Source organism: Sceloporus occidentalis, unplaced genomic scaffold (genome assembly GCF_023333645.1).
Source record: "Sceloporus occidentalis isolate IW3139 unplaced genomic scaffold, rSceOcc1.0.p SCAF_4, whole genome shotgun sequence".
NCBI classification, from domain to species: Eukaryota; Metazoa; Chordata; class Lepidosauria; order Squamata; family Phrynosomatidae; genus Sceloporus; species Sceloporus occidentalis.
Genome location: NW_028316984.1, coordinates 203,467,371 through 203,487,114, shown reverse-complemented (window position 1 = coordinate 203,487,114; position 19,744 = coordinate 203,467,371). Strand labels below are relative to the sequence as shown.

The following is a 19,744-nucleotide window of genomic DNA, read 5'->3' as shown; positions in this document are numbered from 1 at the left end:
ATTTAATGACAAACCATCTAAAATGTATCTTGGGCATTTCACTTCAAACATGCTATCATCATTGTTTTGTTTTAACATATTCCACAAACTCAAAGATTGTGTGTATAAATTGAACGTCTATTACCCAAAGGCAGAATTCAGCATACGCTACCTGGCAATAGGCATAATTCCCCAGAGCTCTGTGGGCCTCATCAATAATCAGGCACTTAACTTCGGCTGCAGGACAGATCCCACGGGAGAGATCATTGATCATTATTTGAGGAGTAAGGAAGAAGACCCTCTTGTTGCGCCAGATCTCTTTCCGATCAGCAATTTGGGTGCCTCCTGAAACAACAAGAAAAGACAACATCTGTATCAGTGCCAAACACAGACACACACACACAAGTTGGAAACAACATGGAGTCGCACAACACCCAATCCAATTTTTGGAGAAAGATGGGATATAAATCCCATAAATGAATAAACAGAAATACATAGCTAAAGAGAGACAAAAGTCAGCATAGAAATAAAATTTCTACATCCATGCGTGCCTTGGGGAACAGAAAAGGATCAGCTAACCTATCATTCCCAGGAGGGATTGGCTAGCCTATCACCGGGCGTCACCATCATGGCAGGTAGAGTGGAATTGGCTATTATTATCACCATCATCCTCATCATTATCTTTACTGCTATCCCTCCTTTCTCCAGCCCCCTGGGCAAAAAGGGATTAGGTTAACCCATCATTCCCAGAAGGGATAGCTGAAAACAGTCAATAGATGGGACTGAAACAAGATTAAAATTGTTCCCAGTCACCTACACTCAGGTGCACTTCCCCATGATGAGGATGATGGTGATAATAATAATAATAGCCAAGGATCAGCTAACCCATTATTCCCAGGAGGGATTGGCTAGCCTATAACCAGGATTTCATTGGATATCACCATGGCAGTTAGAGTGAAAAGGACCATTATTATCATTATCCTTTTCACTATCTTTATTGCTATCCCGTCTTTCTTCCACTCATGTGTACTTTGCCAGGGCAGAAAAGGATCAGCTAACCCCTCAACCCCAGGGGAATAGCTAAGAGTCAAAAGTCAGGAGTGGATTAAACCGTTCCCTATGTGTGCCCAGGGGGCAGGAAAGGATCACCTAACCCATCATTTCCAGGAGGGATTGGCTAGCCTATCACCAGGATTCCACTGGTTGACACCACCGTGGAAGTTAGAGTGGAATTCTTCTTCTTCTCATCATCACCATCATTTTTATTGCTGTCTGTCCTATCATAGAATCATAGAATCGTAGAGTTGGAAGAGACCCCAAGAAGGGCCATCCAGTCCAGCCCCCTTCTGCCATGCAGGAACTCTCAATCAAAGCATCCCCGACAGATGACCATCCAGCCTCTGCTTGAAGACCTCCAAGGAAGGAGACTCCACAATCCTCCATTGAGGGAGTGTGTTCCAATGTCAAACAGCCCTTACTCTCAGGAAATTCCTCCTAATGTTAAGGTGTAATCTCTTTTCCTGTAGCTTGCATCCATTGTTCCAGGTCCTGTTCTCTGGAGCAGCAGAAAACAAGCTTGCTCCCTCCTCAATATGACATCCCTTCAAATATTTAAACAGGTCTATCATATCACCTCTTAACCTTCTTTTCTCCAGACTAAACATCCCCAGCTCCCTGAGTCTTTCCTCATAGGACATGGTTTCCAGACCCTTCACCATTTTAGTCGCCCTCCTTTGGACACATGGCTCCAGTTTCTCAATGTCCTTTTTGAATTGGGGTGCCCAAACAAAACAACAAAACAAACTAGCTTCATTTATATATCGCTTCATACTGCCTAAGCAGTTTACAACTGTAAGCTAATTTGCCCCCAACAATCTAGGTACTCATTTTAGCGACCTCAGAAGGATGCAAGCCTGAGTTGAGCTTGAGCCCTTTTGCTGGTCTTGAACTTGCAACCTTATGGTTCTGAGTGAGTGGCTGCAGTACAGGCATTGAACCACTGCGCCTCCAGGGCTCCTTAAACTGGACACAGTCTTCCAGGTGGGGCCTGACCAAAGCAGAATAGAGTGGCACTATTACTTCCCTTGATCTAGACACTATACTTAAAATAGCATTGGCCTTTTTAGCTGCCACATCGCACTGTTGACTCATGTTCAACTTATTGTCTACTTGGACTCCCAGATCCCTTTCACACGTATAAGTCTCCTTAAGAGAGGTGTCCCCCATAATCCTATATCTGTGCATTTCATTTTTCTGCCCTAAGTGCAATACCTTACATTTCTCCCTGTTGAAGTTCATTCTGTTAGCTGTGGCCCAGCTTTCTAGTTTTGAATCTTGATCCTGTCCTCTGGAGTATTAGCTATTCCCCCTAATTTAGTGCCATCTGCAAATTTGATAAGTATGCCCCAATTCTTTCTTCCAGCCCCAAAAGGGCTCAGCTGACCCATCATTCCCAGGAGGGATTGTCTGCCAGCCTATCAACCGGGTTCCATGGGGTCTTCTCCCCACGGCCATGATTGTTATCATTACCATCCTCGCCATGATCTCTCTTGCTTCCTTGCCTTTGCCCATAACCCATCATCCCCAGGAGGGCCAGCCAAAAAGAGTGAAGAGTCAGGAGTGGAATGGGATGAAAGTGTTCCCTGCGTGTGCCTTGAGCTCAGGAGAGGATCAGAGCGCCCATCGTCCCCAGGAGGCCCTGGCTGGCCTATTATCATTGGGGCTCCACTGGCGATGAGTCTGCTCGTTCCCCGGCTGCCCCCGCATCCCCAGAGGAGGGCCTCCTCCACCCACCCTTCCCTTCCCTTCCCTTCCCTTCCCTTCCCTTCCCTTCGCCGGGCGCCCACCGGTGATCTGGGCGAGGTGCCTGGCGGGGATGCCGGCCAGGGCGGCGGCGGCGCGGCGCTGCTGGGCGACCAGGGGCTTGGTGGGGGCCAGGAAGAGGACGCGCCCGGCGGGGAACCAGCGGTAGAAGTTGAGGGCCACGGCCGCCGCCACCAGCGTCTTGCCCAGCCCCGTCGGCAGGCAGAGCAGCGTGTTGGCCTCCAGCGCCGCCCGCGCCGCCCGCGCCTGGTACCCGCGCCACTCCGCCCCCGGGCCCCCGGGGAACAGCCACACCTGCCCCGCCGCGCCCCCGATGAAGCCCCCCGGACAAGAAGGCGAAGGCGACGACGCCTCCGCCTCCGCCGCCACCTCCGGCTCCGCCCGGGGGGCCCAGGACTGGAAGAGCGTGGCCTGGCGGCGGGGGCAGCCCCGGCCTCTTCCTTTGCCGCCGCCGCCGGCCGCCATTTCACCGCTCTCCGCTCGCGAAGCCCTTCGCCTCAGCCGCCGACGCCGCCGCCATCTTGGAAGGAGACCACTGAGACGCCATCTTCGAAAAGGCCGCCGCAGACGGTTCCTCGAGTCCTCATTGGTCGACGAGACAGCTCTCGGCTCTGATTGGCCGCCCAGAGAGTCCGAGGTTCTGATTGGCCCTCCAGACCAACCGCGGCTCTGATTGGGCCTCCCGCGGGCGGCAGAGATAGGAAGAAATGAAAGAAGGAGGAACCCCGTTGGTTTAGGGGAAATTGCGAGTACTGTGTGGAGCAAGTGGCCAGAGGTCCTCCTTTTCCCGGGACGTGTCCTACATTTCAGCATTCTGTCCGGGAGGAATTCAGAAACGTCCTCCATTTTGAGCAGCATGAATTCACATTTATACTGAATGATTATGCTATAATGTATAATACAGTGTTGTGTTCTACTGTAATATAATATATAGGATGTAATCTATTGTAACATATTATAATATAGCGAGATATTATGTTGTTATATTATATGAGGCCCAGCCTCGTTTGAGTGTTAGACGGGGCTCCCAAACACACTGCAGAAATAACCCAGTTGGAGACTGCTTTTACTGCCCTGGCTCTGTGCTAGGGAATTCTGGGAACTGTAGTTTTGTGATAGAACCCAAAGATAGAGCCTCCAGGAGAAGCCCCAGCATCAGCGCTGAAGAAGGGGAAAAGGACAGTTCTGTGTGAGGTCTTTTCTGAGAGAGAGAGAGAGAGAGAGAGAGACGTGTGGTGCCCCAGAAAACCACAACTCCTAGGATTCCATAGCTGTGGCAGCCAAAGCGGCGTCAAACTGGGTTATTTCCCCAGTGCGGGTGCACCCTTTGATGCCACCATAGGGTTCAAGGAAGTGATTCAGTTCCATCAGGGGCTAGGCTGAAGAATCATAGAATCATAGAATCATAGAATCGTAGAGTTGGAAGAGACCACTAGGGCCCTGATCCAGTCCAACCCCATTCTGCCATGCAGGAAATCCAAATCAAAGCATCCCTGACAGATGGCCATCCAGCCTCTGTTTAAAGACCTCCAAGGAAGGAGACTCTATCACCCTCCGAGGAAATGAATTCCACTGTCGAACAGCCCTTACTCTCAGGAAGTTCCTCCTAATGTTCAGGTGGAATCTCTTTTCCTGTAGCTTGCATCCATTGTTCCGGGTCCTGTTCTCTGGAGCAGCAGAAAACAAGCTTGCTCCCTCCTCAATATGACATCCTTTCAAATATTTAAACAGGGCTATCATATCACCTCTTAACCTTCTTTTCTCCAGGCTAAACATCCCCAGCTCCCTGAGTCTTTCCTCATAGGACATGGTTTCCAGACCCTTCACCATTTTAGTCGCCCTCCTTTGGACACATGGCTCCAGTTTCTCAATGTCCTTTTTGAATTGTGGCGCCCAGAACTGGACACAATATTCCAGGTGGGGCCTGACCAGAGCAGAATAGAGTGGCACTATTACTTCTCTTGATCTAGACACTATACTTCTATTGATGCAGCCTAAAATAGCATTGGCCTTTTTAGCTGCCGCATCACACTGTTCACTCATGTTCAACTTGTGGTCTACTTGGACTCCTAGATCCCTTTCACACGTAGTTTCATTCAGCCAGGTGTCACCCATCCTATATCTGTGCGTTTCATTTTTCCGCCCTATTAAGCAAGAAAAAGGCCCCCCCTCCATAACTGTCATCTTCCGGCCTCTGAGGGAGAGAGCAGGCTGGCCCAGTTCCATCAGGGCTAGGCTGAAGAAGAAGAGCCCTCCCTCCGGTCCATCTGCCTTGGTCCAGGCCTCAGAGGGAGAGAAGAATGCTGGACCTGATTCCCTCCCTCCCTCACCATTCCCTTCTCCTTTTGTGTTGTGTCTTTTAGATTGTAAGCCTGAGGGCAGGGAACTGTCTGTTATCCCCTCTATTGTAAACCACTCGGATTCCCTGTGATTGGGCGGTATATAAATAAAACCTATTATTATTATTATTATTATTATTATTTTAATTCCTATCTCTTATTATTATTATTATTATTATTATTAACCCTTATTTATAAAGCGCTGTAAATTTACACAGCACTGTACATACAATCTTTTTAATTGGAGGTTTCCCTGCCCTCGGGCTTCCAATCTAAAAAGACACAACACAGAAGGAGAAGGGAAAGGTGGAGGGGAAGGGGCCTCTCTAGTAGGATAATACATATAAAATACATGGCAATACAGGAAATGATTCAATAAAACAGGCAACAAAAGAACAACAAAAAGCAAGTGACAATTATGCAATGCCTGGGAAGGCTTCTCTGAACAGGATGGTCTTCAGCTCCATTTTGAAGCTGGTTAAAGAAGTGATAAGGGCCCTAGTGTCTCGCGGGGGAAGAAGGTTCCAGGAGTGAGGGGCAGCGAGTGAAAAGGGGCGAATCTGAGATGGGGCAGAGGAGTGGGAAGGTGAGGAGAAAGAAGGTCTGATAAGTAAGGAGGGGCAGCCCATGGAGGGCTTTATAACTGATGTTTTTTCATACCTCTATATTTATATCTCTATGTTTTTTCCTATCTCTATATTTTCATATCTCTATCTGTATATATCTCTATTTTTCATATCTGCATATTTTTATATCTAATTTTTATAGCTCTATGTTTTTCTGCGTCACTTCCGCAGATTTCGGAGCAGGGACCCCCCTCCCGGCATGCTTTGCGCCGAGGGTTCCTTAAGGATTAAAGGGGAGTAGGAGTCTCCCCGCCTTCCGCATTCTGTTTCCTGACAGCCGACGCTAAAAGGCCCGAGGAGAGAGAGCGAGGAAGAGCGAAATGACAGGGAACGTCTTTTCAGGAGAAACTCTCCTGTCCAAGAACGTGAGGGGGGCGACTTCCGGCCTCTGGGACTACGTTACCCAGCGTGCCTCGGGAGCCACTTCCGGAGGCGTGGTGTCGCCCCATTGGCCAGTTGCGGTGAAGGAAAGGCCGACGCGCCAATGAGAGGCGGAGGAGGCGGCATTGGTTTCCCGGGGCATGCTGGGGCGCGTAGTCCTGTCCGCGTGAGGAAAAAGGGGAGCTTTCGGGCGTAGAGGCGGCGGCGGCGGCGGCGGCATGGAGGCCCCCGCGCGGCCCTGGAGCCCCGAGGAGCTGCGGAGCGAGGCGCTGCCCAAGAAGGAGATCGTCCGCTTCCTCCAGGAACAGGCCGCGCATCGGGTGAGAGAGACACGCCTCACGCTGGAAAGGAAAGGGTTCTCACTGTGTGTATAGAGAGTATATGTCTAGATAGCAGAAAACTATTTACCTACCCAGAAGTCTCTCTCTCTCTCTATATATATATATATAGAATATATGAAATTAAATCCATCTAATGCTGTAGATAGGATACAGAGCTTGACCTGTATTTTCACATTTAGAGAGAAAGAGGCTTATTCACATTCAGATTTAGACTATAGATATATGTCGGTTTATATACATCTATAATATAAAGCTAGAGATATGTCATAGTCTCAGTCTGCATGTGTGTAGATATATATATATATATATTAGATTTATAGATTTATATATACATATTTGGAGAATAGGTTTCTATATATCTGTAGTATAAAGTTAGATCTAATATCTAATAATACATATGTTTGTGTGTGTTTCATATATATATATATATATATATATATGAGATATAAATCGATGTATATATACAAATTTGGAGAAGATAGACAGAGTTATATACATCTATAATACAAAGTTAGGTATATCTAACACTACATGTATATCTGTGTATGTATTATATAGATTGATGTATAGATACAAATTTGGAGAATATATATATATATATATAGGTATAGGTTTCTATAGGTCTAATGTAGAGTTAAATGTATCTAATAGTACATGTATATATTAGAAGTATAGACTGATGTATAGATACAAATTTGGAGAATACATATATCTATAAGTTCCTATATATAATATAAGGATAGATCTATCTAATGATACATGAATGTTTTATATATGATCTACAGACTGATGTCTAGATACAAACTTAGAGATTAGATACAGACATTTGGTCATAGGGTCATTGTGAATTGGGAAGGGCTTGAAGGCCAAGAGCGCATCAGCCCCAATGCGACAGGAGCCATCTCTAAGCGCAGAATCCCTTTGTGTCTCATGTACTTCTTCTACGCAGAGCCTGGACCTAATGTTACACAGCATCATGCACTCAGACCTGCCTTTTCGCAGGGGATCCATTCCCGCCGCACGGAAACCAAGACTGGCCGATGCACGCGCCCCATTGAAGTTAATGGAGGTTGCCCCTCCATGAATTTCCAAGCCACAGTTCTCATGTCTGCGAGAACAGAGCGGCGGCTGTACTCTGAATCATTTTTTGCGTGCGAAACAACATTTGCGTACCCTGAACCCTGAGGAAGGAAAGGTGCCGCTGTCTCCGCCAGCCATGAAAAAGTTCAAGATGGTTGTTTTTATGAGGCTGCGAGTGAGAGCCAGAACGGCAAAATGGTTTCAGCATTAGACCGTGACCCTGGAGACTGGAGACCGGGGTTCGAATCTCTGCTCAGTGATGGTGCCATAGATGATTGATGATTAACCTATGGCAATGGAAAGCCTCTGGGTGACGTTGGGCAAAGCACACTCTCTCAGCCTCCAAGGAAGGCAATATCAAAAAGCCCTCTCCACAAATCTTGCCATGAAAAGTCCCTTAGAGTCACCATAAGTCACAAAGGACTTGGAGGCACGCAACACAACCACACCCCACTTCATTTGCTTACTTTCTGGGCATAGTACAAAGATTACTGAAGGGATCGCCTTCTCCCACACAATCCGCCCTTTATGTTCACAATTTGATTAAATAAAACATCACAAGACAGAATACATTCATCAGTCTTGGAAGACTCTCTATTACACAAAGCATAAAGAGAACACAAAAGAAATAAGATTAAAGACTTCTATAAAGAAAACACATCTGTGCAGAGAACCATTCTCTCTTCCCAGATCCCATGAACGCCTTGGAAATATATGGTTTCTCCATAAAGCATTAAAGCATAATAACAATCTTGGAGGATTGTGCAGTGCATATTATACAGTCCAATAACATAATTCTTCTTTGACTCGGCTTCCCATAAATCATACTAAGATTACATTAGTTCTAATCCCTTTCTAAGTCATTGAATAACACTGTTGTGTTATAATTGTCATAGCTAATAAGCATCCATCATCCTTCCATTCTTCCTATTTCTCCTATTTCCTTCCCTTCCTCTCTTCCTCCCATTTTAATTTCTCCACCTTCCCTTCCAATACCTTCTACTAAATTCTCTTCCAGATTTCTTTCTATACTTCACTCTTTCCAGTCTCTCTCCCTTATACATTCTTTCTTCCTATTCTGCTTCTTGAGACGAAGTGGGAAAGAAATAAAGATGTGTTGTTGTTGTTGTTGTTACACTCGTTCCTCCACATTCGCTGGGTTAGGGGCACAGGCCCCCCGTGAATGTGGAAAACGCGCAAATAACAAACACACTGTTTTTCCCCTTTCAGTTCCTCTCCGAACACAAACTGCTGGGGCAGATAAAAAACGTGGCTAAGACTGCCAGCAAGGATCAGTTAATCACAGCCTATAACCTGCTCTTTGCCACCAAGGTAAGAGGCTTCTTTGCATGAGCACGGCTAGAGAAACCTTGTGGGGTGTGAAATTTCACCCTCTTCTGGAGGCTGTTTATTTCTGTGTCAGTTGGAGATGGGTGGCACAGATCAGTGGGCAGAACAGGTCCTTTGCATGTCAAAGGTGCCAGGCCTTGTCCTTGGCATTGCTAGGGAACCTGGAGATGGCAGAAATGGGAAAGCCCCAGCATACCTCCTGCTGCCGAGTCGAGGCTTAGGTTGCAGGATTAGGACTGTTAACAGCTTTTTAGGTTCACATGCTGGTCAAAGCTTTCTGTGTCAAGTTGTTTGGAGCTGAAATGTGTTACATTTGCACTCCATTGGCAGCCTTAGGCCAGCTGCTCAGTTTTAGCCTTAGTACAGGGATCAGTACACTGGCTTTTCTTATAGGGCTATTGTAAGATAATTACAGTGAAATAATATAACAGCTATTTGGCCAGAATATCCCATACTATCAAGGCTAAGTGTTGCTATAGTCTCTGTCACAGCGGGCGAATTGCTCAACTGTCATCTCGGCCTCAGAGGGAGCCATCAGGCAGACCAGCAACATCTTGGACTGCCTGAAGGAAGAGGCCCCTCCCTCCTCAACTGTCATCTCGGCCTCAGAGGGAGCCATCAGGCAGACCAGCAACATCTTGGACTGCCTGAAGGAAGAGGCCCCTCCCTCCTCAACTGTCATCTCGGCCTCAGAGGGAGCCATCAGGCAGACCAGCAACATCTTGGACTGCCTGAAGGAAGAGGCCCCTCCCTCCTCAACTGTCATCTTGGCCTCAGAGGGAGCCATCAGGCAGACCAGCAACATCAGGGACTGCCTGAAGGAAGAGGCCCCTCCCTCCTCAACTGTCATCTCGGCCTCAGAGGGAGCCATCAGGCAGACCAGCAACATCTTGGACTGCCTGAAGGAAGAGGCCCCTCCCTCCTCAACTGTCATCTCGGCCTCAGAGGGAGCCAGCAGGCAGACCAGCAACATCTTGGACTGCCTGAAGGAAGAGGCCCCTCCCTCCTCAACTGTCATCTTGGCCTCAGAGGGAGCCATCAGGCAGACCAGCAACATCAGGGACTGCCTGAAGGAAGAGGCCCCTCCCTCCTCAACTGTCATCTCGGCCTCAGAGGGAGCCATCAGGCAGACCAGCAACATCTTGGACTGCCTGAAGGAAGAGGCCCCTCCCTCCTCAACTGTCATCTCGGCCTCAGAGGGAGCCAGCAGGCAGACCCAGCAACATCGGGGACTGCCTGAAGGAAGAGGCCCCTCCCTCCTCAACTGTCATCTCGGCCTCAGAGGGAGCCATCAGGCAGACCAGCAACATCTTGGACTGCCTGAAGGAAGAGGCCCCTCCCTCCTCAACTGTCATCTCGGCCTCAGAGGGAGCCAGCAGGCAGACCCAGCAACATCGGGGACTGCCTGAAGGAAGAGGCCCCTCCCTCCTCAACTGTCATCTCGGCCTCAGAGGGAGCCATCAGGCAGACCAGCAACATCTTGGACTGCCTGAAGGAAGAGGCCCCTCCCTCCTCAACTGTCATCTCGGCCTCAGAGGGAGTCATCAGGCAGACCCAGCAACATCGGGGACTGCCTGAAGGAAGAGGCCCCTCCCTCCTCAACTGTCATCTTGGCCTCAGAGGGAGTCATCAGGCAGACCCAGTAACATCAGGGACTGCCTGAAGGAAGAGGCCCCTCCCTCCTCAACTGTCATCTTGGCCTCAGAGGGAGCGATCAGGCAGACCCAGCAACATCAGGGACTGCCTGAAGGAAGAGGCCCCTCCCTCCTCAACTGTCATCTCGGCCTCAGAGGGAGCCATCAGGCAGACCCAGCAACATCGGGGACTGCCTGAAGGAAGAGGCCACTCCCTCCTCAACTGTCATCTCGGCCTCAGAGGGAGCCATCAGGCAGACCAGCAACATCTTGGACTGCCTGAAGGATGAGACTTCTCCCTCCTTTAACTGTATTTTTATTGTATTAACGATTTTACTGTACACCGCTATGATCATCGCGGAATAGCGGTCTATAAATAAAACATATTATTATTATTATTATTACTTACGGTATGTACTTTCCCTCCCTCTCCCCACCAGAGCTTTAAAGGCACCGAGAGCCCTGAGGAGTTGGCAGAACAGGTGAAATATGTCAAGATTGATGAAGGCAAGGCGAAAGAAGCCAAGCAGGAGGAAGCTGTTGATGAGGTGGGTTGAGCAGGTTAGAAGGCAGAAGTCGAGTAGGAGAGGAGAAGAGGGCGCCCAGCAAGGAGGGCAACTCAGCAAGATCAAGCAGGGCCACGTTCTGGGCTACAGACGTCCTTGAGGGCCACACACTTTGTTTAGAGATCATTTATTCTTAAGTTGTGGGAGTTTATATGTATAAAAGGAATGCATGTGCAGGGATAGGGCACAAAAATGGGACTGGGAAGGTTTTCCCTATCCTGATATCAGGGGGAGAGATGATCTTCTTAGATGAAGTATGTAGGTGTCAGTTCAGACTTCCAGAATTTGCCCCACTGGAAAAAGATACACACACACACAAACACACACCCCTCTATCTGGAAAGGGCAGTTGCATTAATGGAAGCACTTCATGAAGATTTTGAGGGACTAAATTTGAATTGAACTTCTGAAATTGCCTTCATGGATCTCTGTAACTCTGTTTCCTTGTGGATCAGTCAGAGTTGTTGAATTTTCTGGACATTTTGTGCCATGGTCTAGTTCAGACAAACGTGACTGTAGCTTTCTTCCCTGTTATGATTTGATACCAGCAAAACAGATGAGGAACGCTTGAGGGACATGGGCATGTTCACCTGGCGAAGAGAAGACTGAGGGGTGACATGATTACCTCCAGGGCTGCCCTAGAGAGGAGGAGGCAGGTTCAATCAGGTTGAATGGTTTGGAGCTGCAGGAGAGTAGATTTTGATTGAACTCCAAAAGGAAGCTCTTAGTAGTGAGAGTGGTTTGGCAGCAGACCCAATTGCCTAGAAAGGGCCCTCCTTCTCTGGACATCTTCCAAAAGAGGCTGGACAGGTACCTGTTGCTGGGGATGCTCTAGCTCAGCGACTCCCAAAGTGGGCAAAATGCTGCCCAGGGAGGCAGTCGAAGGATCCAGGGGCAGCGGCAATTGTCATTTAAACTATTGATGCGCAAGAAAGACAAGGAAAACCAATGGCCTTTAAGACCATGGTGGGGATGGAGATTGCATGAAACCTCTTTTCAGGGTCCCTTAAAATCCTTGAAAGCTTCCTCCTGCTGGGGATGTCCTAGCTGGATTCTCTTTATTGAGCAAGAAGCCCCTTCTGATTCTAGGATTCTGTTCTTGTACTAGACTTCTGGATTCATTTCTTAATTGTGGTCAAATCCAGTGCCCTTGGGACAGTGAAAAAACGAATGTGATGGTGGTTGTTTCTCCTCTCTGCTTCCAGGGTCCTCCAAAATACACCAAGGCCATTCTGAAAAAGGGAGATAAAATCAACTTTCCAAAAAAGGGTGACATTGTTCACTGCTGGTACACAGGGAAGCTGGAAGATGGAACAGTCTTCGATAGCAATATTCAGACAAGTAAGTGCTCAGCTAGGATTGTCTGTATCAGTCTTCTTCTCACTGATGACCCAGGTTTTGAAAATCGAAGCAGCTGTGGGTGAAGGCAGGATGATGGATGGGAAATACCTTCATTGGAATGAAAGGGAGCCGCTGTATAATTAGCTTACATTCCACTCAGGGAATTCTTCATGTAGATTTTCAAGGGCACAATCCAGCCCTCAGTGGAGGTTTAATTTTCCACTAGCTTGCTTGGACTGGTCATTTTTCAAGGAGGTAGGCACATAAAAAATCCCTTGGCAAGGGGTGGGAAATGTGTAGCCTTCTGGAAATTGTTGGGGCAAGCCTGCCATCTTCCCTGGCCCCCAGTATCCTGAGCGAGGCTGATGGGAGCTGGAATCCAGCACCGTCTGGTGGGACTCTGATTTCCTGCCCTTCAGCCTTGGGAAAGATTCTGGTGCCACACTAAGGGGTGGGGTTACTAGTGGCACCAGATCTGCTGCAGTGCCCCCAGCCTCACCGATTTGTTTCCAATTGCCTTTCCAGGTGCAAAGAAAAAGAAAGCCGCAAAACCTCTGAGCTTTAGAGTCGGAGTCGGTAAAGTCATCCGTGGGGTAAGTACAGGCGGGTGCAGCTGGCGTGCGTCTGTCAGTGTCCTGTGCCTTTTTCTCATTACTGGCAAACATCCTTTATCAGGCAGCTGCCAGGCCACCTGCCTAGATTCCTCTCAGCAAGAACAGGGGCTAACATATGCTCCATCCCATCAAACCTCCCACTTGCACTGGGATGGGGCAGGAGGGTGAAGCAATTTCTTTTCCTTTGCCAATTTCTCCTATGGCCTGGGGTCTAAACCCCAGTGGCCTAGAGCAGCAAGCTTATCCATGAGCACCTAGATCATTGGTCCCCACATTGTGCTCTTTAAGGGATTTCGGACTTCAGCTCCCAGAATCCCAGACATGGCTGAGGCTTCTGAGAGCTGGAGTCCAAAATCTCTTAAAGGGCAGTTTGGGGACTACTGACCTAGACGCAAGCATGCCAGTCCCTTGTGAAAGGAAATAGAGGGGCAGCCTCTATTTCCTGGCAGCTCTGGGGGGGGGGAGAAGAGCTGGCACAAGCAGCCCCCTCGTTCCCTACTTAAAAGCAAATGCCAGTCTGTGGACTGGCTTCTGCCTCTGGGGCTTGGGTTCAGTATTGTGCAGGAGCCTGTCCCTTCACCAACAAGTAGATGATATAACCCTATGGGGCATAGTTTGAACATGGCTTTGCAATACTGTACAGTGGGCCCTTTGCTGGAATTTGGTTCCAGCACTACCCCACCCCACCCCATGGATACCAACATCTGTGGATGCTCAAGTCCCATTAAGTACAGTGGTGTAGTAAAATGGTATCTTACTTAAAATGGCAAAATCAAAGATTGCTTTTTGGAATTATATTTTCAACGTGAGGCTGGAAGAATCCATGAATGCAGCGCATGTGGCTCTGGAGAGGTGAGTGTCATGCCTCTGGCCCACATCTTCCTTCTCGGTGAGAGGGCCTTCTTGGTGTCTGCTCCCAGTTTCTTCCTTGTTGTCCTTCCATCAGAAGGCCAAGAGATTTTTATTCAGACAGACCTTTGAAACAGAAAGTCTTCAAAGAACAGACTGGGGGTGTGGTATTGTTTTATAGTTAACCGTTTTTAAGTGCTTTCATCTTTTTTTAAAACTGTATTTTATTTTTTAACAAGTGATCCGTTTTAACACTGTAATCATTTAGTTCTATTTTAATGTTCACTCTTGTGTGTTTTTCATTGTACAGTCGGCCCTCTGTATCCATGGATTTTTAACCACGGATTCAAGGCTTGAAAATATTTTTAAAAATATATAAATTCCAAAAAATCAACCTTGATTTTCCCATTTTATTTAAGGAACACCATTTTGCTACGCCATTGTTTTGAATGGGACTTGAGCATCCACAGATTTTGTTATCCATGGAGGGTCCTGGGACCAAATCCCAGCAGATACAAAGGGCCCACTGTGTGGGGGTTCTTTTAATCGTAAGCCGCCCCGAGTCCCCATTTTGAGAGAAAAGTGAGATATAAATAATAGTAATAATATTGCAGCGTTCATCCAGTAAGTAAATCTGGCGCTTGAGTTAAAGATTGTTTCTAGTACATATTAAAATAGAGAAGTGTCTAAAGAGACTTTGACCAGGATGGAGCTCTTTTCTGCCAAAGAGCAGAGGGGCTTCCTCTTCATCCCAGTCAGAAATGGGTCCCATTCCCTCATGTTCCTCAGACGTTTCTGTTTTGTTTCTTCAGTGGGACGAAGCCTTGCTGACGATGAGCAAAGGAGAGAAGGCTAGCTTGGAAATCGAACCGGAATGGGCTTACGGGAAGAAAGGGCAGCCAGATGCCAAGTATCCTTGCCAAGGTGACAGCTGAGCTGCTTTGGGCGGACGGACAGCTGTCTGACCCAGTGGGATTTAACATGGAGAAAGGGGGCACAAGATGATGGGCTTGTCATCCTTGGCTGATATGTCCTGGAACACCCTGTATACCTTTTATCTATTGAGAGATGTTTGGGACAAGGGGACTGCCAAGGAGCAAAAGTGTTTGCAACATGACAGTCTTTGCCTTTGCAGCCTCCTCCCTTTTGGAATGAGGACAAAGCACACCAAACAGGTTTGAGGGTCTCCTGTGGCACATTTCATGGGGGGGGTGTCTCATTGCCTGAAGGGTTTTTTAAAAAATGGCTATTGAAGCAGCTTTTTTTAAAAAAAGGAAAATTCAATTTCTTCTATCAGTATAAATATTTGGTTTCATGGTTATCTGACTTTCCAGAGACAAATGCCAGCAGTCCTGGGCTTTACAGTTCAAGAATAAAAATGCCTCTGTCTTTGGAAGTGTTTATGCCATGAGACTGAGTGTGAGCTACGCTGCCGTGGCTCCATGCTACAGAATCCTGAGACCTGTAGTTTTGGGGAGGCACCAGCATGTTTGGACAGAGAAGCCCTTGACAGATAAGATCTTGTTAAACTGCAAACCCTAGAGATCCCAAGGTTGGAGATAAAGCATTTAAAAGTGGTGTCAAACTGTATGATTTCTACAGTGTAGAAGCACTCATGTTTTACATTGCAGACCCAGCTCTCCTCAAGCATTAGACCCCATGTGTGTGACTCACAAAAAAGTGCTTTTCTCCCCTTCAGTCTTGTGCAACTTAATTCCTGTCTTTTGTCTCCTTCCAAATGTTTGAAATCACCGTTGTTAAGTGTGTACACACACACACACACTTCTTGCTGTAGAAGACCCTCCTTAACTTCCCAACTTCAGGATCCCACCCAACGCAAAACTCTTCTTTGAAGTTGAGCTGGTGGACATTGAGTGAGGGCCTGTGGCTCTCTTCAGCCCTGGTGAACGGTGAAGACGCCAGAGTCCAGCAAAGACAAAAGTGGCCTTGTGGGCTTATAGCTGGGGGGTGGGGAGGGGAGGGGGTTTCTTGCCGTTTCTGTACAGCCTCAACCTCATTAAAGACTGGTTTATATCTGGGTTTTGGCCCTCATTTTCGTTCTTGGGAACAGCAGCAGATACTTCCTTCCAAAGGGCTGCAGGCTGATGCTCACCAGATGGCAGATCTAAAGTGTTTTAGTGGAAAGCAGAGGGGGCTCCTTAGCAGTTACTTTCCCTTAATTACAAAGGCATAATTGCATTACATTTATAAAAAGGAAGGTTTCGCTAGAGTGGTCAAGCTTTGCGTGGCTTAAGTGCTGCCTTTGCTACGCGTTGGATGCTGAGGCAGCAGGAGACTGCTGCTTGTCCCCTGGTCTAACAGTCTAGAAAAGTGATCCCCAAACTTTGTCCTTTAAGAGATTTTGGACTTCAGTTCCCAGGAGCCTCAGCCAAGTTGGCCAACAGTCTGGGATTCTGGGCGTTGAAGTCCAGAATCCCTTAAACTGCGCAGTTTGGGGACCACTGGGAACATTCTGATGGGTTTCTTAAAATCAGGGTTATTACATTATCTTAAAAATAACTGAGGCCTGGTACAGACTGCTGGAAAGGGCCAATTTTAGGGCTTGGGAATGCGAAGCGTCTGCACTCTCCCGAGCCCTACCATGCACCGATGGCACCATCCATGGCGCATCCCCATCCACATAGGGGCCACCATGACACAGGCACGGCGCAGCAGCCAAATGTCACCATGCCGTCGTGTGTGTGTCATCGCTGCCCATAAGGGTGCCAATGGCACCTGGACTAAAAAGAACATGCTTTTAGTGGGCTCTTTTTAGTCCTAATGGAGGCCGCAGCGTTTGGTTGCTGCAGCCTCCTTGCACCCTAAAAACAGGTGGCTATAGACTGCCCTTTTGGGGCGGTCTGTCGAGCCTTTAAGATAAGGTTGCAACTTTATTTGTGGTTTTGATTAATATTCTCTCTAGGAATCTCTAGATCCTCCAGTGGAACTTGGGCAGAGGTTGACCATAGAGTTGTGCTGGAGAACCTAGACGTTCCTTCTCTAGGCATCTGAAGGTCCTCCAGCATGATTCCTCCCTACTGAAGTTCATTTTGTTGGTTTTGGCCCAGCTTTCTAATCTATTCAGGTCATCCGTAAGTCTTTTCTGTGAGAGTGTTACTTGGATGTGAACCTGAATCCCACTGTTGTTGGTATCCGAGTTGGTCCAAGTGTGTGGTTGTCCTGTTAAAAGATGTTTATAGGTAGGACCCTGGAAAGAGAGAGGCTGCACTATTATTATTATTATTATTATTATTATTATTATTATTATTATTACTACTACTACTACTACTATTAAGCTTTATTTATATAGCGCTGTAAATTTACACAACGCTGTACATACAATCTTTTTAATTAGACAGTTCCCTGCCTTCAGGCTTCCAATCTAAGAAGACACAACACAAAAAGAAAAGGGAATGGTTGTGGGGAAGGGAATCTGAGGCCTGGACCAAGGCAGATGGAGGGCTCTGTATCTTAAGGATAGGCCTGATGGCATTGGCCTACCTTTCTCTCCCCCTCAGAGGCCAGGATGGAGTAGGATGCCTTCTGGGAAGGCTGTCCTTTAGGGAGGCCCGATGGCTCCATCCTGTAGCCTACCTTTCTCTCCCCCTCGGAGGCCAGGATGGAGCCAGCGACACTGAGGGACAGTTCTGGATGAAGAGGAAACCCTGAGTTGGTACGCCCAAGAGTAGCTGTGGGAACTCACCCATCCATTACTTTATTTATATCACATCTTTCTCTCCAAGTGGGACTAAAGGTGGCTTACAAAAGGACAAGAGAATACAATAAAGCATACAAAGGCAAGATCCACCCATCCAAGTGTTCCACAAATCTGAAACAGCTGGGAAAATGGCTCAGGACAGCAACAACCTGAAAGTAAACCTAGGAACAGTTGAAAAAATCCTTGCCAAGTGAACAAGTCTCTCTGAACAGAAAAATAATGGGTCAGTTTCTTACAGAATTTATTTTTATTACAAAAAGTCATTTGAACAAAAAGAAAAAATAATTCTGAACTTGCACATGAAAAAATCCAATACAAAAATCCACCCAAAACACAGCATGGTTCTAGAGCAACACACTTCATTTTAGTCACATTAAAAAACAGAATAAATCAAATTATGCCCCACCTGTTAGGCAGCACCACCACCACCCCCACCACCCCCCCTTCAGCATCTCACAGCTTTCGGGTGCCACAATTGTAAACTGGTCAAGCTAAACAGGCCCAGATGAGAGAGCGGGGCAGGGAAGGGGACTTGGAGGACATTTTACTTCCCAACAAAAGGGTAAGAAAGGGGAGGAGAGGAGAGCCTGCTCCAGCCACTTTGAGAACGCGGCAGGGCAGGTTGTGTTTTGGCCAGCATTTCGTAAAGATGATGCACATTTGGACACTCTCCACAGATCAGAAACTGGCAAACTGGCCTGTCTCTTTTTCTGACAATTTTGGAATCGGGGAAAGTCAAATATCCTGGTAAACTGGGTGCAGAGCAACGTATCAACCAACACATCATGAGTCTGTCACAAGAACCCTGTGGACATCATCACCTCATTGCACATGCAGAAAAGACAGAAAAGGATCAAGGAGGGTTGGCTCACATCCCCTATTTCTTTTTGAAAAATTAATTAGAATAACAAAACACTTCCACCTGCCATTTCTGCCGCTTGGATGCTTCTGCTCAGGTGGAGGAGGTCTGGTAATATTGTCCGTAATTCCATGCGTTTGGGTAGTTGTACTGGAAGAAGAAGAAGAGGAAAATAGGAGGTTACATCAAGGAGCAGCACGTCCTGCGCTGGTACAAAACCATTCACTGATTATTATTGTTTATGTATATAGTGCCATCCATGTACATTCTAGCCATTTATTACAAAAATGGAACATTTGCAAGTACTGGAATCCAAATAATATAAAACACTAAGGGCCAAAACGGACTGCAGAAATAATCCATCTTGAAACCACTTTAACTGCCCTGGCTCAATGTTACAGAATTATGGGAACTGTAGTTTTGTGAGGCATTTAGCTTTCTCTATTAGAGAACTCTGGTGCCACAATAAACTACAGTTCCCAAAAGTGCCCAGCACTGAGCCAGGGCAGCTAAAAGTGGTATCAAGATGGATTAGTTCTGCAGTCTGTTTTGGCCCTTAAATACAGTATTAAAATACAATAAAACATACACACAAACATGTAATGCAGAACAAAACAAAATACAGTTGGCCCTTCTTATACACAGATTTTTTATACACGGATTCAAGCATCCACGGTTTGAAAATGTTGCATAAAAGTATAAATCTACTTTGATTTTCCATTTTTCATAAGGGACACCATTTTGCTGTGTCATTATATTTAATGGGACTTGAGCATACACGGATTTTGTTATACACGGGGGATCTTGGAACCAAACCCCAGCGTATAACAAGGGTCCACTGTAGAGTAGTCCTTCCTCATTTGCTGGGGTTAGGGATGAACGTGGAAAAACCACAAATAAAAATACACTATTCTTTTTACCGGAGAGAACACCTTTCTAGGAATCTCCAGGTACACCAGTGGAACTCTATGGTCAGCATCTGCCAGAAGTTGATCACAGAATCATGAGGGAAGACCTACAAATGCCTAGAGAAGTCATTTCTCAAGTAATCTCTAACTCCTCCAGCACAACTCTATGGACAACATATTGCAGAGTTACGCTGGAGGACTTAAGAGATTCCTAGAAAGAACATATTAATTAAACCCACAGGTGATCAAATCCACAAAATTCAAAGCCGCAAATGTGGGGGGCCAACTGTAGACACTATAAGATATACTAAAGATATAAAGCAGTGATTTCTAAACT

General features: G+C 47.0%; 3 protein-coding genes across 7 annotated transcripts in view; 1 reads left to right on the top strand and 2 right to left on the bottom strand.

Moving 5' to 3' along the window:
• Positions 1–3,341, bottom strand: part of FANCM (FA complementation group M) — a 63,175-nt gene extending 59,834 nt beyond the window's left edge. For all 3 annotated transcript variants that reach the window (XM_089522971.1, XM_089522972.1, XM_089522973.1), the window contains exons 1-2: positions 2,826–3,341; positions 152–324 (exon numbers count right to left, since the gene is read on the bottom strand). In XM_089522971.1, coding sequence (XP_089379097.1) covers positions 152–324; positions 2,826–3,267 — 615 coding nt within the window. In that variant the 5' untranslated portion in view covers positions 3,268–3,341. The remainder of the gene's footprint in view (positions 1–151; positions 325–2,825) is intronic.
• Positions 3,342–6,218: 2,877 nt separating this feature from the next.
• Positions 6,219–15,912, top strand: FKBP3 (FKBP prolyl isomerase 3). 2 transcript variants are annotated; one of them, XM_089522988.1, is made up of 7 exons: positions 6,219–6,468; positions 8,800–8,901; positions 10,994–11,101; positions 12,324–12,459; positions 12,985–13,052; positions 14,735–14,846; positions 15,685–15,765. In XM_089522988.1, exons 1-7 carry the CDS (start codon positions 6,367–6,369, stop codon positions 15,729–15,731), a joined length of 675 nt encoding a protein of 224 aa, XP_089379114.1. In that variant the 5' UTR covers positions 6,219–6,366; the 3' UTR covers positions 15,732–15,765. The 2 variants fall into 2 exon arrangements, with proteins under 2 accessions (XP_089379114.1, XP_089379115.1); XM_089522989.1 differs by having other exon boundaries at positions 6,242–6,468; positions 14,735–14,832; positions 15,746–15,912.
• A 1,956-nt stretch (positions 15,913–17,868) lies between these two features.
• Positions 17,869–19,744, bottom strand: part of PRPF39 (pre-mRNA processing factor 39) — a 41,610-nt gene continuing 39,734 nt past the window's right edge. For both annotated transcript variants that reach the window (XM_089522979.1, XM_089522978.1), the window contains one exon: positions 17,869–18,649. In XM_089522979.1, the coding sequence (XP_089379105.1) occupies positions 18,593–18,649 (57 nt within the window). In that variant the 3' untranslated portion in view covers positions 17,869–18,592. The remainder of the gene's footprint in view (positions 18,650–19,744) is intronic.

Bases quoted from the DNA above. Each gene is read 5' to 3' on its own strand.
- FKBP3 (XM_089522988.1), top strand. From the start codon at position 6,367: ATGGAGGCCCCCGCGCGGCCCTGGAGCCCCGAGGAGCTGCGGAGCGAG. The intron at 11,102-12,323 runs GTGGGTTGAGCA...CTCTGCTTCCAG, and splicing joins AGGAGGAAGCTGTTGATGAG to GGTCCTCCAAAATACACCAA. The intron at 14,847-15,684 runs GTGACAGCTGAG...ACCGTTGTTAAG, and splicing joins TGCCAAGTATCCTTGCCAAG to TGTGTACACACACACACACA.